The sequence below is a fragment of the Balearica regulorum genome, chromosome 5, assembly GCF_011004875.1.
Source record: "Balearica regulorum gibbericeps isolate bBalReg1 chromosome 5, bBalReg1.pri, whole genome shotgun sequence".
Taxonomy (NCBI): Eukaryota; Metazoa; Chordata; class Aves; order Gruiformes; family Gruidae; genus Balearica; species Balearica regulorum.
The window spans coordinates 28,640,949-28,657,665 of NC_046188.1; the positions used below are offsets into that span (position 1 = coordinate 28,640,949).

The 16,717-nt window shown below is 42.3% G+C and overlaps 1 protein-coding gene across 2 annotated transcripts in view; it reads right to left on the reverse strand.

Annotated features, from left to right (window-relative positions):
• Positions 1 to 16,717, reverse strand: part of LOC104629984 (signal recognition particle subunit SRP54) — a 37,243-nt gene that overhangs the window by 2,418 nt on the left and 18,108 nt on the right. Inside the window, exons 1-4 of one of the 2 annotated variants that reach the window (XM_075753997.1) lie at positions 15,192 to 15,419; positions 10,859 to 11,035; positions 2,485 to 2,551; positions 681 to 778 (exon numbers count right to left, since the gene is read on the reverse strand). In XM_075753997.1, coding sequence (XP_075610112.1) covers positions 681 to 778; positions 2,485 to 2,551; positions 10,859 to 11,035; positions 15,192 to 15,278 — 429 coding nt within the window. In that variant the 5' untranslated portion in view covers positions 15,279 to 15,419. Of the gene's footprint in view, positions 1 to 680; positions 779 to 2,484; positions 2,552 to 10,858; positions 11,036 to 15,191; positions 15,420 to 16,717 lie in introns of those variants that run through there. The other variant, XM_075754000.1, reaches the window with a different exon arrangement.

The following is a 16,717-nucleotide window of genomic DNA, read 5'->3' on the forward strand; positions in this document are numbered from 1 at the left end:
TTATTGGGGTAAAAAAAGAATTGCTGAAAGTGAAGGATTAAACTGTGTTAAACACACAAAAAATCTCCTGTGTCTAGGTAAGCAAGTTTTTAGTCAACAGCAATAGGTCTACCTTTGCTAAAGCTTTTTCATCTCTTATAATAAAGGGCTACCAAAAATAAAAAATAAGTTGTAAAGCTTTGAGTATGTTTCCCATCTCTTCCAAATGAAGGTTACTAAGGGGTTGTTTTGGGGTTATTTTTGCATAAAGCACTGGCTACCTATCAGTCATTTCCAGTTACGGTTAAGAACGTGTGGTAACCTCATGTTCAAGTTACCATTGACACTTCGTTGAGTAAGATTTAGAGTGGGAAAAGTGTATTCCTAGCAGCTGCCTCTTCACAGTGTCCAGTACCTGCTCCATCCACCTCTCTCACTCTGTTGACTGGAAAAGGCATTGTACAAGAGAAGCAAACAGAGCAGTGGTCAAGATCCAGCCGGTTCTAAGACTGATGAGCTGGTGAGAAAAGGCTGATGGATAACCAAGCATCAATCATGCATCAAATGAAGTCTGAAGGCAAGCTGAAACAAGAGGTTCTAAAACTTCATTTTAATGCTGGAATACAAATTTAATTTCTTAAAATACCAGGGAAGGCAAGTTGAGAGAAAAAGAGTGCAAGAACTGTATCTCACACGTGTACCTCTTTCTTCATTCTGTAATACTCATCGATGGCATACTGGTATTTTGGTGTGCTTATCCCCAGAACAGACGCGATCTTTTCCCCAAGGAAATCACAGACTAAAAAATAAAGAGATGTTTACATACGATTAGTATCTAGAAGAAAATTCTTAAGCACCTTTCCTGAATGGTTTTCCATAGTCCTGCTTCACTCAGAAGACAAAATCTGCCAGGCTAATCTACTTGTATGTCATTATTAGCTCAATATACTAGTAATTGTTCTTTAAGATCAAAAATGGACAAAAGGAGAACAACATGGAAATCAGTGAAAATCTAGATGGTGGTAGTGTTTGTTTGAATTCAACTACTTTCAGCTTTGGATCTAGGTTTGTTCTGCTAGGGAATCAGTTAAAGGATAAGCCTTTAACTGAACGTTAACTGAAAATTAAGGTTAGACAAAAATACATGGCTACCAACTGTACTGGCACTTCAGTCTAATGGTACCCGCAAACTAGAGAGTTATTTACTGACATATGCATACTTGAAGTCAGTAACATTTTTAACAATGTTCTGTGTTGCATACTAATGCATTAATAAAATATTTAGGTTTCAGCTGTCTCCAGTTTCAAGCTGGAGGCTACATACAGCGCTACTTTGCTAGAACAGGTAGTGCACAGATGTAGAACTGGGGGCTTGTGTCACTCAGTCTCTTTACCATGATGATGGCTACAGCACTGGACCTTGAGTAAAGGCAATCAAAAAATCAAATATATTGCACTTCAAATTGCAAATCTGCCCTGCGGATGCAGATGAGTTAGTTAGTCATCTTCAGGGAAACCAGCTTAGAAGTTAGTGATTGAATGGTTCAAAGAATATTTACAGTAACTAGTTTTATTTATTTTTATTTTATCCTGGCATCCAGAGCTCTGTGCAAAAGACCAGTTCAAATTACAAATATATGAGGCAAAACTGAAATGGGAAGAAGGAAGCACTAATCTTCAAAAAGACTTCTGAAAAACAGGAAAGCAGTAGCTACCTTTGTGTATGAAGAACAAATATGACAAGGAATAGAATTACACTGTACATTACATTAGAGAAAAAGTGTTTCTAAAAATAAGGATAAGCTAATAGAATAGACTGCCAGTGTTTTTTTTAAATATTCCATATTAGGTGTACCATGACAGAAACTCCACCATATTTATCAAAAAAACCCTCAAAGATACTTTACACCTTGGGAAGAATGCAGACTAGGACAAGCATTTTTAAAACTTCACAAAATTTTATGAGGTCCACAGGTCAAATAAATTTCTGTGCAGTGAGTTTAAGACTCTTGACAATAGTCTTATTTTTGTTTGTTTTTTAACCTCAGAAGTCCATTGTAAAGCACAAGACTAGATGTGTTCTTGGGAACATTTCTCCTTGTCTTCTTCATAAAAAAACCTCTCAGATTAGTTACTCCAAACAGCTTTTTTTTTCAGATAACATCACACAAAATGGTTCCCTACAAAACCTAATAGAAAGCTGATACACTCCCTTGCCAACACCACCCTATCAATCATCTCCATGTAGAGAAAAGGGGGGGGGGGGGGAGGGGAAGTGTTCAGCAAAAGGCAATTTTCTGTTTGTTCTTCCATTCAAGAGTTGTCGACTGAAAATAAATTTTAAAAAGTGCCCAAGGCAAGAGAGTACATATTGTCACAGATTACAGGTTCAGTCATACTTCGGAAAAAAATGGCCAGTAGCTCACAAAGATAATTTACAGTCTGTCAAAGCAACTTGCAATGTTCCCTTACTCGTTTACCTAAAAGAATTAAATAAAACAATACCTGATAAGGTTGACGTGGCAACTCGCAGCATGTGAAACCACAAGTAGGGTCCCCACGTGAGCGTTGTCTGTAAGAACAAGAGTAGTGTGAATACGTATAGCTGTGTGTTTGCCGCATATCTAATACATGCAAAAGCTCAAATAGATTAAGAAGATCTGCAATGCTGCCTATTTGCCAGCTACCAAAATATTTTTGTTTTAAAATGAGTCTTGAACAGCCATACATGAAGGAAGGTATAATTGTAAGTTATAAAGATAACTAACTGCTGTTTACATCTGAGAACATTTATTTCACTGCTTCTTATCTCCCAGTCCCAGACTTGGGAAATGACAAGTGTCCAGCTCAGTCCCAAGGTGACTCCTATAACTAGAAAGACTTTTTCATAATGTTCTGAATTCCATTGGGCCAAGATGAGAAGTGGGTTAACCAAGTAGTCCCTCATTACAACAATGAGAGAATTGCAAACCAAACCTTCAAAGTGGTCCCTGAGCAAGAGGCTGCTTCCAAGTATTTAAAACCAGATAAGAATTATCATTCGGAATTGCACCTTGGTGATTCGAGACAGCCAGCGTGGCAAGCCCTGCCTGACCAACCTAGTGACCCTCTATGATGGAGTGACTGCATCAGTGGACAAGGGAAGCCTTATGGATGTCATCTGTCTGAACTTCTGTAAGGCCTTTGACTTGGTTCCCCACATCCTTCTCTCTAAATTGGAGAGAGATGGATTTGATGGGTGGAATGTTTGGTGGATGAGGAATCAGTTGGATGGTCACATCCAGAGAGTAGTGGTCAAGGGCTCAATGTTCAAATGGAGATCAGTGACAAATGGTGTCCCTCAGGGGGCCAGGTTGGGACCAGGACTGTTTAATATCTTCATCAATGACATAGACAGTAGGATAAAGTGCACCCTCAGCAAGTAGGTGTAGATGACACCAAGCTGAGTGGTGCGGCTGACATACTTGAGGGATGGGATGCCATCCAGAGGGACCTGGACAAGCTTGAGAAATTGGCCCATGTGAACCTCATGAGCTTCAACAAGGCCAAGTGCAAGGAGGTCCTGCACATGGGTCAGGGCAAGCCCCAGTATCAATACAGGCTGGGGGATGAAGGGATTGAGAGCAGCCCAGAGGAGAAGGACTTGGGGGTGTTGGTGGATGGACATGAGCCGGCAGTGTGCGCTTGCAGCCCAGAAAGACAACCGTGTCCTGGGCTGCATCAAAAGAGGTGTGACCAGCAGGTCGAGGGAGGTGAATCTGCCCCTCTGCTCCGCTCTGGTGAGACCCCACCTGGAGTACTGCATCCAGCTCTGGGGTCCCCAGTATAAGAGAGACATGGAGCTGCTGGAGTGAGTCCAGAGGAGGGCCACGAAGCTGATCGGAGGGCTGGAGCACCTCTCCTATGAAGACAGGCTGAGAGAGTTGGGGTTGTTCAGCCTGGAGAAGAGAAGGCTCCAGGGAGACCTTATTGTGGCCTTTCAGTACTTAAATGGGGCTTATAAGAAAGATGGGGACAAACTTTTTAGCAGGGCCTGTTGTGACAGGACAAGGGGTAATGGTTTTAAACTAAAAGAGGGTAGATTCAAACTAGATATAAGGAAGACATTTTTTACAATGAGGGTGGTGAAACACTGCAAGAGGTTGCCCAGAGAGGTGGTAGATGCCCCATCCCTGGAAACATTCAAGGTCAGGATGGACAGGGCTCTGAGCTCTTCTAGGTGAAGACTGCAGGGGGTGGAACTAGATGACCTTTAAAGGTCCCTTCCAACCCAAACTATTCTGTGATTCTAACAAAACCAGGAATGATGAGCTATGGAGAGTAGCTCTGAGGGAGCAATGGACAGGGCTAAGAAGCAAAGGGCCTGGGGTGAACAATGAAGAACCCAAAATGAACAAAACAGGGTGCAGATGAGGTCACCTCAAGCATTTGCATGTAGGTGAGGAAGTACCTGCAAGGTGCCATTATGGGGAAAAAAACCCCAGACCCTTTCTGGGGAATCAGCACGTGGGGTCCCTCTCCAAAGTGCCTGCACACTAAGGCACACAGCACGGGGAGCAAACACGAGGAATTAGAGCTCTGTGTGCAGGGCTGGGATCTTGCCGGGATCCCAGAGGTGCGGTAGACAGCTCGCAGGAATGGAGTGCTGCAATGGAGGGATACGGGCTCTATAGGAAGGACAGGCGAGGAAGAAGAGGAGGGAGAGTTGCCCTTTGCATGATTAAGGTGTGTTCACCACCACAGAGCAAGTACCGCAGTCTCCAGACAAACTGAGAGACTTACCCAAAGGAACTTCAGGAACATTTAGAAACGAATGGGCATACATAGACTATCCTCTTCACTAAGGAAAGAGGCTGTATCTCTTTAAAAAAATAAAATAAAACAAACAACAAGCCATGTAATAAAAAGGAGGAGAAAAGTAGATTCCAATCTCATAAGAAAAAGCTGTAGGCTTTCGCTTTTGTGAAAAGGCAAACTCAAATGTCACAGGGAACTAAAACATATTTATAGTTAACAGTCTGTTGTATTCAGGCAAGCTCTTTGTTATGCATTTCCCCCCAATAAAAATGGCTATAGAGGTATAATAGCAATTATAACATCTGCTTTTATTAAATGAAACCCATTAGCTCCACTCACATATGCATTTCTAACTTGTTGCTAAAAGCTTTTGGTTACTATTTAATAGGTATCTGTACAGGACAACCAATATTATTATAAATAATACAGCTACAGAGACTAGCTGGGATAGCCTCAGCATGCGCATACCCAAGCTACTAGACTTCAGTGCTTTCCAAGCATAGCCTCTACAAATCAGTGCAGCAAGAAATCGTCTGTCAAGCCAGAAACTCAAGTTGGGCAGGCTGAAAAAATCCAGATGCTATATATCTTTGGCAGTGGGTATGGAAAATGTCCTGCCAAGTTAAAAGTGTAAGCAAAACCAGCTGCTATCCTGCTTGCACAAAAGCACCTCCAGCGTGTTGATTACGTGCTCAGTTGGCAGACAGGCTAACGACAATCATTTCGGAGTTTGTTCGGTTGAAGCAGTCAAGAAAAGTATTGGAAAAGCTTGTTGCCACAGGTGCAAATAATGGCATGGACGAGGCTCTGCACAATCCTTCATAACGAGGTGACGGGGTTAAGAAGCATTCACACAGCGTGCAGGACAAACAAGGGCCTGCTGTGCAGCCCTAAGCAAGAAGCTGTAAGAGCCCCCTTAACATTTAGGGATGAAAAGAGAAGCTGAACTTCAACATGACATGACTAACTCAGATACAGAATATTCTTGTGGTAACACAAGCACAGGGAACATCTGAGGCTCGGCAGACACAGAGGTTCTGCCTATTTGTACTGTTCCCCCACCACAATTAAAAGCCAGTTTGGTATGTTATGAGCACTTCTAAGTTCAACTTCAGGGAAACCTCTGCTTTCTGACAAAATGCATCCCAAGTCCATTCAGACACTTCTTCACCCCCGCCAGGCAAGGCTTTGCCAGTCCCCTCAATTTAAAAAATGAGCATTCTTTCAAATGTCTCAAAAAGCAATATAAAACCATGAGAGAGGCTACTTCACACAAATTCAACAGGAAAAAGGAGGTGTCTTGGAAAGTAAACAACCAAGAACAAGCAGGAACAAGGGAACACATCTTCCTTTTCCCGTCCCCTTACTTCCCCAGGGTAAGTTCAGGCAGTTTCCCAGAGCACCTTGGAGGAGGAATGGTGAAGGTGAGGTGAGAAGAGAGGTACTGGAGAAAACCAGAACCGTTCGGGTGATGCGAACAGGGCTGTTAGCAACCCTACTCCGTGAAGCAGCTTTAATGCATTGAGTGATACTGGAAAATGGTACCCAGCTTGGGGCTTCATCAGTAAGAACCACATACCCAGATACTGCATGTCAACCTCCTTTGGCCAGAGAAGCCTTAATGTTCAGTCTTTAATCAACACAAGGGCACAGTAATACCGTCTTTCTTGACTGGAAACAAGGGGCAGCAGTATGAAACACAGAACGCTGATTTATTACAAGGGGACATTATTTCTCCTACCATCAGTCTCTTTAGTATATGCTTCTACAATGCTTCATTATACTATTCAACTATCCTGACTTTATTTCGTTGTTTTAAATGGAAAACATAATGGTTATGACAAGGTTATGGTTTTTAAATTACAAAAATTCTTAATGTACAATTTGAATTCAAGTGCTGCATTTTAAGTAGGAATGAACATAGTGGATCCAACCATCGATAAACCCAAGAGGGTTTATCTGATTCAACAACAGAACATGATTTTGTTTCCTAATATGGGGCTGCTGAAGGGAACACACACATGCTGCCTTGAACTTCTGAGTGCACCGTGTTCCTCCATACAAACAATCCACCTCTGCATTTCTTTTTGCCAGGTTTCAGTCCCTAATTAACACTTGAACTTCCCAAAGAACAGAGGGTTGGGGTTTTTTGCCAGAGAAAAGAGCGAAAAAGAATTATTTATTAAGAAAAAACAAATCATGTATTTGAGAGTCTAGCTATACCACCAAATAGATACTTTTCCATTGTTTACTGTGCCAAAATATATTTTAAATTAGTTTAATTACTGACTGGTCATTGTTATAATGGGTCCTTCAGTGTATGCCACACATACCATCCTCCATCAAAAAACTTCTATCATATTATGAGCAGCTATTATTTGGTCATTGACTATTTTCCTCCCTGATCCCCATATTCATAAAAGAAAATCAGAGTTCGACAGTCCTCAAGAGAGGACTTTCTGCTATGTGAAGTTAAGCTCCTTTCAGCTACAGGATATCAAGGTAATCTTGCCGAAAGAATGTGTTTCAATTTTTCTAATCACTCAAGGTTAATATAATTAAATCTCTTCTGGAGCTCGGTCACAGAGACGTTCTCAGGATAAATTCTAAGGTTATCACCAACAGTTATATTGCTTACCATTGCTCTGCAAAGTATCATGCTCCACCTTCTGCCTACTCATGTCATAAGTGAATGCAACAAAGAGCTTACAGCAAGCAGCCCTCCAGGGATAAACAGAAAGATTATCTTCTAGAACAGGTTAGAGACATTTAATTACTATAAAATAAAGTTTTTGTGGACAGAAGCAAAATGAGATTTACATATAAAGTGTAAGCACCTAATTTTAGGACAGAATAGAAGATTCAGTGAAAATTAAAGCATTTATGTTATTAAAGCATTTAAATTTTAACCTGAGAACATTCAGATAAAACTGAATGCTATTATCTAAAAAATTTCAGAGAAAAATTTATTAGGCATACCCTGTGTTCTGGATTCAATTCACTCTTAAAAAAACCAACAAACCACCCACAAATCAAAACCCAACAGAATGGACACTTCAGTCCAAGAATGTTAATGAACTGAATGCTGACCTATAGAAGTATCAGAATTGTTGTTTTAAAGCAAAATTTAAGCCCCAGTTCTTGTTGAGAATTTGTTTTCTTATGAGTGGCAGCAGTACATCACACCGACTGCTTTGGTTATCATATTACCAGGATATATACATGTTATTTTGCTTTGTAAGAAAGACATTGTCATTGTCTGCTTAGGTCTGAAACACAATTAAACCAGCGTAGTTACTGAAGGCGTTTCTTTACAACACGGCAAAATATTTGTTTCCCTTAAACTTGTTCAGAAGCTGCCAGGATGCCAATACCAGCTGAGCTTTGAAATTTCATGATGCAAAGTTTCTATTCAAAATATTAAATGTACTTTTTCTAAAAATAAATTGGACCAGAAACAGCTATTACTTGCAACATACTTTTTTGTATCCCAACTGAGATAACAAGTTTTAGACATGCTGGTCTCAGCAAACTGACTATTTAATTGCTTTTATAGAAATTCTACAATAAAAACATTTTTAAGGCAGCTGTTGGCTAAAACATCAAAGCTCAGCTTGGACTAACATTTCTTCAATTGACTGGCTCAGCTGGGATACACGAAGCACGCAGCAGATAAGGTAAACTTCTCTTAATGGCAACCCTTGGTCTTATTCTGTCAAGGTAAAAAGCAATGCATAATAAGGCATACTGTGCTCCACAATAAACTATTCTGGTTTGGAGGGTCTTTTTATTAAAAAGCATAATAAAAATTAAGGTTTCATAAACTATAAAAGGAGAATAAAGCAATCTTAACTGTGCCATACAATATACTTTTTTGGTATTCAGAAAAAAAATCTGTATCAGAAAGCAGGAGAACAATCACACAGAATTCCTGGCTGTTGTGCATGTTTGAGAGGTCTTTAGTTAGGTGTCCATTTGTACAGCAGCATGCACATCTCTAGCCTCACAACACGTACGTCAAGGCTCCCGAGCCTTCCATCACTGCACCACAGTGGGAGTCTTCTACTGAGAGGAAATGGCACACAAAAAATGTATTATCTCTATACAGATCTGGTCCTCTGCTAATTATAGTTGGGGAAAAAAAATATCTCTTAGTATGCATTTGTGGGTATCTGACACAACCTGCAGAGTGGGGAAGAGATCTGACTCTGAATATACTTGAATGTTACCATAATACTCAGCAAGTTTCACAGTTCTTGCATTTCTTTGAGTAGATCCTTACAGAGGAAAAAAATCCAACACCCAGCAAGGCAGCCTAAAATCTACTCACTGTTTGTAAGTATAGCACATTTATTTTCAATCTATAAACTTCATGCGTGTTTTTATACTGATGATATCCTACCTGCTCTCAGGCTGTTACTTTTGCTTGTATACAAGGGCTGCCTAACAAGAAAGAGATAGTAGTGCCATCAATCCATCCAAGCCGAAATGCAGCAGCTTCACCTGTGAATCACTAGGAACACCAATCCAAGCTGAATTCCCATAGTCTCATTGCAGCTCAGTCCTCAAAACATTTTCTTTTTTCCTTCAAGCTAAACTCGTTTTACAAAGGGGAAGAAAAGAACTGATTGACAGTCTTTCCCAAAGCAACCCCCTCATGGTTCACCGCTTCTTCAGAAGAGAATGAGCAGAAAGTCAAAGTCGTCATTGCAGTCCCTGCAACAAAGCCCTGCTCTCCCAGGAAAGAAATACAGGGCCTGCTACTGTACAGTAAATAGAGAGCTTCAGCCACAACGTTTCTTAATCACAGACTCCCAAACGGTGATGCAGAAGCCATTTCAACAGCAACGTCAAGTGGAACACAGAGCGCCGGTTTCCATGCATGCAGAGACTCTTACCTGAAGCATGGGAACAAGCAGCTCTACACCTGCATCTGCCTCCACTGTGCCACCAGGCAGGACTACCTGCTGCACAACACAGCGGCTCTTGGCCACTTGACCACACTCCAGCATGCCAGGAAGGTTCTGGCCAATTTCAGAGTCTCCAGCTCTAGCCCAAAACGGGCAACCAAGCCCAGAGAGGAGCAGGAAGGGAGCCCTGCCAGCAAGCAGGGAATAGGACTGTAGACCCACTTTATGGAATAAGGATTGTCGTAGGACGGTAGAGAAAAGACGTGGCTGGGACACCAGTTCATAAAAGAAACATGAGACTGGGGATGTGGAGGGATGAAGAGATGGATGCGGATCTTCTCTGGGACTGACTGCCAGAGGGCCGGGAGGTGCTGCCGCCAGTGCTGGCACGCACATCTGCAAGCTTTGCAAATACACTATCACTACAAAATAGATTGTCAGACATGCCAACAGAATAAAACAGATGATATATTTCATTTTACCCTTAAGTATTGATCCAGAATCATTGGCAAAAAGGAAAATGTATTTTAGCAGCTACAGCACACGCTATGGGAGACAGCTTTAATTGTTGAAACTCCACTTGAACTTGGACCAATAAATGAAGACTCCATTCACAGGTCGAGCAACATCTTAACAGCTTACAACAGAGATGAACTTTACATACATGGACTAGGCAGGTCCTTTAAAACCTGTTTTTCATATATCATGTATTACACTAGTTTTCCTTTGTTTCTGCAAGTCATCTGTTTCTTTCCCTTCTATACTCTTTAAATTATATCAAATTGTTGGTATGGTAACACTAAATTATAGGTTCAACTCTCCACTGTCACCCAACATAAGGAAACAGATACCTTCCCTGCACATTTTTTAAAACAACAGTACGAATCAAGGAGACACCAAGCAAATATTATTAGAGGGGGAAATGCTGGAGAGGACAGACTAGAACCGTGAAGAACCCATTTCTAATTAATAGGGCTACTTTAGTGGAGGACTCCAGGATAAAACTTCTCAGGAATACTTCTCACAGATTTCTCAGTGCTTAGAGCCAATCAAATTAAGGGAATCTTTAATACTAAATACTAAATCAGATCTGTGACACAGAAATTAAAGTATAAAATGTGGGTAGTTACCCAGTAAACTAGAAATAGCAATTTATCAAGTAAAATACTTACAGGATCTACAGGCGGCAACAGGTCTTTTTTCTCTTGTTCATCTTCCTCTTCATCTGTGCTATATTCTTCCATTGTTTCTCCACTTGCAAAATGAATAACCCTCCTTGGAATTTTCTTTTTCTTTCCTATGACACCCAGCTCCACATTCTCAAAGCCTCTATCTCCATTTGCAAGTTGCTATAAAGAATAAAAAAATAAATATCATTATCTCAACGATATGCTTCTGGAACTGGAAAAGTTCTCCCTTAAAACACTTCATGAGATATTTAAAATATTTTAGATTGATTAGCATATACAATGGCCTTTTGCAAGAGCTTGGCTGTAGGTGAAAGATAAGACTGAAACATTATTGTTTGCAGATACATAAAAACCAATCTCTTTGCTAAAAATAACAAAAAGGTAAGCGCCTTCACTTCAGCATAGACAGGTGGTATTAAAAACATCTATTCTGAAAAAGCACTGTGTTATGTAGGAGTTTCTTAGCAGGACACGTTTCTTTAAATTAATTTGATGAGCACATAAGTGTTAATATTTAAAAGTATCGTTGGTTTCAGAATGAATATCTAGGGAAATTAATCAAGTAGTTCCCAGGCTGTAACCACTTCTTAGCAAGCTTAGGCACCTCTAGTGCAAAAGAGAACTGAATGAAGGGTAACTAAGCTTTAAAAGGTTTAAAAAGTGTAAGGCTCAAGCTTTAAAAAGATGCACCAAGGAATCTGTCTCTGTGGGCTTCATGAGCAATCACAATGTACTAATCACGATTAGTATAAGGGACCATGCTAAAAGAACAACACTTAGTTTTCTGGCTAAGGACATATAAAAAGAGAAGTACAATGTTTGGTTTTGTTCTTCCAGCAGCTGAATACTACAGTGCAGTCTTTGGGTCACAAGCATTAAAAAATATCCTTCCAGTTCAAAGGCCAATCGATAATTCTTTAGGTTAGTAACTCCTGTGGCCTGAGAATTTTAGTAAGGTTTTGTATCGTGTCTATCAAAACAGAGCCTTCACCTTGGTAGGGCTTTTAGATATTACTGCATCAAATGCATACAACTGTTTTGAAAACACTTCTGCCATGCAGAGAAGGACACAGAAGTTAGGAAATGCCAGCCACATGTTTTTAACAGACCACGAAGGTTTTTAAAAATGCACAAGCTTATGCAATTTATAGCCATATTGTAAGGAATGAGACGTGTACGTGTACACAGAATTCAGGTTGCATTAAATGGGCACGTTCCAATTTTCGACTTCTTGTCTGTGCAACCTTAACAGTCTCTACGCGTCACAAATCAAAGTTATGAATAAAAATACCTATTTATCACATCGTTGTAAGACATATCTTAATCGTTGCAAGCACAGCATCACCATTCCTGTCTCTTATGCTTAGCTTTACAACACAAACAGGCTCAGTCAGCTGGGAAAGCCCGTGGGCACAGTAGAGAGGGGCAGGAGGGGGCCATGGGGAGCAAAACGGCTTCCTTCATTCCGGGCACTGATTTTTTCTCATGCTGGTAGAGCAGAGGGAGGGAAGGTAAAGATCACGTGCTGAGCTCCACAGTGTGGAGACGGAGCACACACATTCATCGTCTCTCCCAGGCCTTGTACCACCGCTTCTCAAAACTGCAAGTCATTTCAGTTTCCCCTAGCATTTCGGGCATTTTCCTGGAGGAGCAGAGCAGAATGAAGGGGCAAGTTTTCAATGGGGCAATTCAGCTGAAATGGCATTACGTTTTCATGCAGAATACGTTTTCATGTAGAAAGACAAAACTGACTAGGGCCCAGTGCACTCTCTCTGCTGCCTATCAGTCTCGGGAACAGAGCAGGAGCAGAAGAGCAAAGCTACAAAAATACAAATGCTGAAAACAGCAAAGCAACCTAAGCACAGGGAGCACTCCTTACTGCTGCTATAAAAGCAGGCACCACTTACTGCGACTCAGTTGTGTACTTTTTGGAGCAAAGAGCACCACAGAATCAGCCTTTTATGAACATTTCAGTCTCCTTTATGGGCATTGTACAATGATGCCATTTTTCACGTTTAGTTACAGTGCTGAAGAGCACTATTTCTTGCAACACAGCATCACAAATATTACTGTGATTAATAACAGTAAGCAACATGAGCCTCTCCCTGAAGTTCCTCTGAAGGCACAGTCTCTTCATCTGATTTTGGCTCATTTAACTCAAATGCTTCAAATATTTTAACTTAGAAAAAATTGTAGTTACTATTTAAAGTTGAAAAAAAGCAGGTTTTAATTCCCTGCACACCCATCTCCACTTACACTACCTACATTAAGCAGCTCCGTGTAGCTGGTACTGGTACAAAGTTTCAGATAAATGCAGTTGTTCAAGACAGTAAGAATTCATCAAGGAATGATGAATCTGGTTCCCTTAGTAAACTGGTTTGGAATCCTAAATTATTAAATAAAATAATATATATCAGCTGTTGCTTTGGTTATCACCTAGACAACAAACCTGGATGCAGTTTTAGTCATCACGGTAACATTTGTCCTTTTTAATTTTTACATGCACAACATCAATAAAAGCTAACTCTCCAAGCTGCAAGCGGAAAGTTCAGCATTGGTAAATTTTATTTACCTTTCCAAAACTGTGGCAATGCAGATCTATTCTACAATTGTCAGCTAGGCTCACTTTATAGCTCAAATGTTACAGTATCTCCTGTTTGAGGCTTTACACTTTTGATCTTCCTTTACAAATTCCATCTTCTTTTGCAATTCAAGAAGTTGTTACAAACATCATTCTTCTAGTGCACGGCTCAAACCTCTCCAACACATCATATGGGTCTTGAAAGACTCAGCATTTCTCTTAACCTCATGCCATAAAAGTATTTACTTTGGCTCCTATTGCAGCAACTATCAGACACAAAGGCCAGTCACCCTTGTGCTTTCGTCACGCTAGCTAACGCTCTAAAGGTATTCGGTGAACACTGTAAAGCAACTTCCTTTTGCTTTTAGATGCCCTCTTGGAATTTTTCTTGGGTTTATGGCACCCACCAAAACCTTGCCTGTCATGTGAAGCTGCTGCTCCTTGTTTACTCTCTTTACACCTGCCCTCTTATCTCACCCTTTGGCCAGAAACAGAGAGCAAGCAACGCAACATTTTGACAGTGTTGGTACAATACCCAGCACAATGGCATTTCAGTCCACAACCAAAATGCCAAAATAAATAAACTACAATTAAGGATGAGGTGTGCCAGGACACCTGCAGGTGAGCTAGGAGAGCTCACACAACAAATATTAGGTGATGCAATAACATAAAGTTTCATCGAGGAGAGGAAGAAGAAAAGCTAAAAGTAATAGGGAGAGCAGACTCTTCACTTTGGCATCTTTTAATCTGTTGGACTTGGGTATCTTTACAAGAGCTTATGACCCAAAATGCCAAAGTTTGTGATGTCCGCTCTCAGAAAGATGAGTAACTCAATTTGCACAGATCTACTGACCTGATAGTTCTAGTTACTAGGAGGCTGGTAACAGTAAATGAGAAATATTTCTATTCATGCTATCTTGCCTGCCTTACTGATTTAATTTGTGTTACTTTTTTTTGACTAGGGTTTTTTGGGAGGGTTGTTTGTTTTGGTGGGGTTTTTGTTTTTTTTTTTTTTTGTATTGCTTTTCACCCTTGTGTTTCAACTGAAATTAAACACCACGAGTCTTTCTGGAACAGAAGACAACCAAATAACACAGTGAGAGGACAACTGTAAGAAAAGACCCTCAGAACAAGAAGCTGTGGAAAGGCACATAACGAGGGAAGGTGCAGTGCATAAAGCATTCAGCGCGAAGCCGAGGCCACTGGCAGGGACATCTGTGGATGGGGTGGGAAAGCTCGCCAGGCTACACCGTCATTAAGAGCCGGTGTCCCTGACCATCTCCAGCGCCTTCGCCAACTTGACAGCGCGGAGGGAAGCGGAAACCTGTCTCAATGCAATTAATCAGGTTTATTATTAATCAGGCTCGTTTGTAAGAGGCATTATCTGCCGGTGAACAGCAGACACCGGAGACACGCGTGTCTGCCGTGCTGACTGTAATTACAGAGCGCTGGAAGGACAGACAGACTGATCTCCCACCACCTCCCCACACACAGCGGAGAACCGACCAGCGCCAGGGGCTTCCCCCAGCTCCCACACACCGCCCGGGGGGTTCAGGCCGCCACCGCCGCCGCCACCCACGCCCCGGCCGGACCCCAGCGCCGCCGCCCGCCCCACCGCGGCCCGAGGGGCCTCGCCCTTCTCCGGAAGCAGTCTCCTCCCGGGCCCCGCTGCCGGGTGGCCCGGCCGGGAGGGACGGGGGAAGAGGCCGCTCCGTCGGCCCCGGCCCCGCTCACCTGCTCAGGCTCCATGGCGCAGGCGGCAGCCGCGGGGCCGGCGGCGGGCGCGCAGTAGAGGGTGATGGCGGACAGCCCCTGCTCCATCCTCCCGCCCGCCGCGGCGCCGGGGGAGGGCGGCAGCAGGCCCGCCGCGGCCCAGGGAGGCGAGCAGCCGGGCGGCACCGCCCGTCACACCGCCCGTCGGGGCGGCGCTTGGAGCCCGCCGCGGCCTGCTGGGCCGCCGCCCGGTCCCCCTCCGCGCCCAGAGGAGTGGAGTGCCCCGCCGGGGCTGGCAGCGTCGTAAGCCACGACCCGCCTCCCTGGTTTCTCTCCCGGCAGCAACCGGAGGCCGTGAGGAAGACGGGGAAGAGAACAGAAGCAGCCCGGCTGGCAGGTACAGCCGTACCTACAAACAGAGGGAAACATAACCCTTCTGCAGAGGGAAAACTCTGCCTGTCGTGGGGAAACACACACATCATCTTCCTAGGCTATTGTAAAAATGTGCAAAACAGGAATATTTTGAGAAGCTCGTGAAGTTACTTGACAGCATTTAAGCGTCCCTCTCTCTTTCTTGAAGGGGCAGCTTGCTGAACCTCCGTCCCTGGCCTTAGCTGAGGCAATTCAAAGCATTTTAAAGGACAAGCCCCAGACAGAAAGAAATACAAACCAAGAGTGCCCTGGTCCCCAGCCTGGGTCTGGGTGAGAAAATAATGTTTATTCCCAGCAGGCAGGGAAAAGTATCTGTCAGATAATTGGTTTGCTCAACTGCTCCAGCGGAGCTGGGAGTCCGTTCCCTCACTGCCTGAGCAAGGGGCCAGGCCTGACCTAGGCCACATCAGCCAGTGTCAACTACTTGTGAAAACCGCTGGAGGTGGAAGCATTTGAAACATCCTTTTTATGGGACTGAGGAGTAATTAATTTTTTTTTTTAAAAAAAAGGTTGGAGCCAATGGCTGTAACATGTACTTACTTCAATCCTGTATTATTAAGAATAGCTTCCAAAGAATTACAGTCTGTAGCATAGATGGGCTCTTAGATGCTTTCTTAGTCATATTATCAAAGTCCCAGGTAAAGTATAGATGTACCAGATTTACAATTATACTAGTACAAGGCAGAAAATGTTCCCCTTATGAAAAGGGCTGACACACAGAATGTACTATTGAATGTATGATTACAGAAACATAGGAAAGAAAGATTAGAGCACTCCTTTAGATAGTACAGGACTGAGCATCTGCTTTGTATGTTAAAACAAAGAGGTATTACTTAAAAAATGCAAAGAAACAACCTAATGTAAGGACACATAAATACCTCTTACCCTCAGTAGCGTCTACATTCTGTCTAGTATAACGACTGGTTGAAATAGGGTAGCAGCTCTTAAAGAACAGCATTCAATCATCAACCAGCCAACTGGCTCTCCTTTGCCTCTACTGCAATTACAGCAGCTGTACAGTAATATTGAAGTTAATCTTTCACCTCCCAGAACAATTAGCATTTGCAACTTAAATTCTAAGTTTAATGGATTGAGCAAGCATCAATATTGAAATT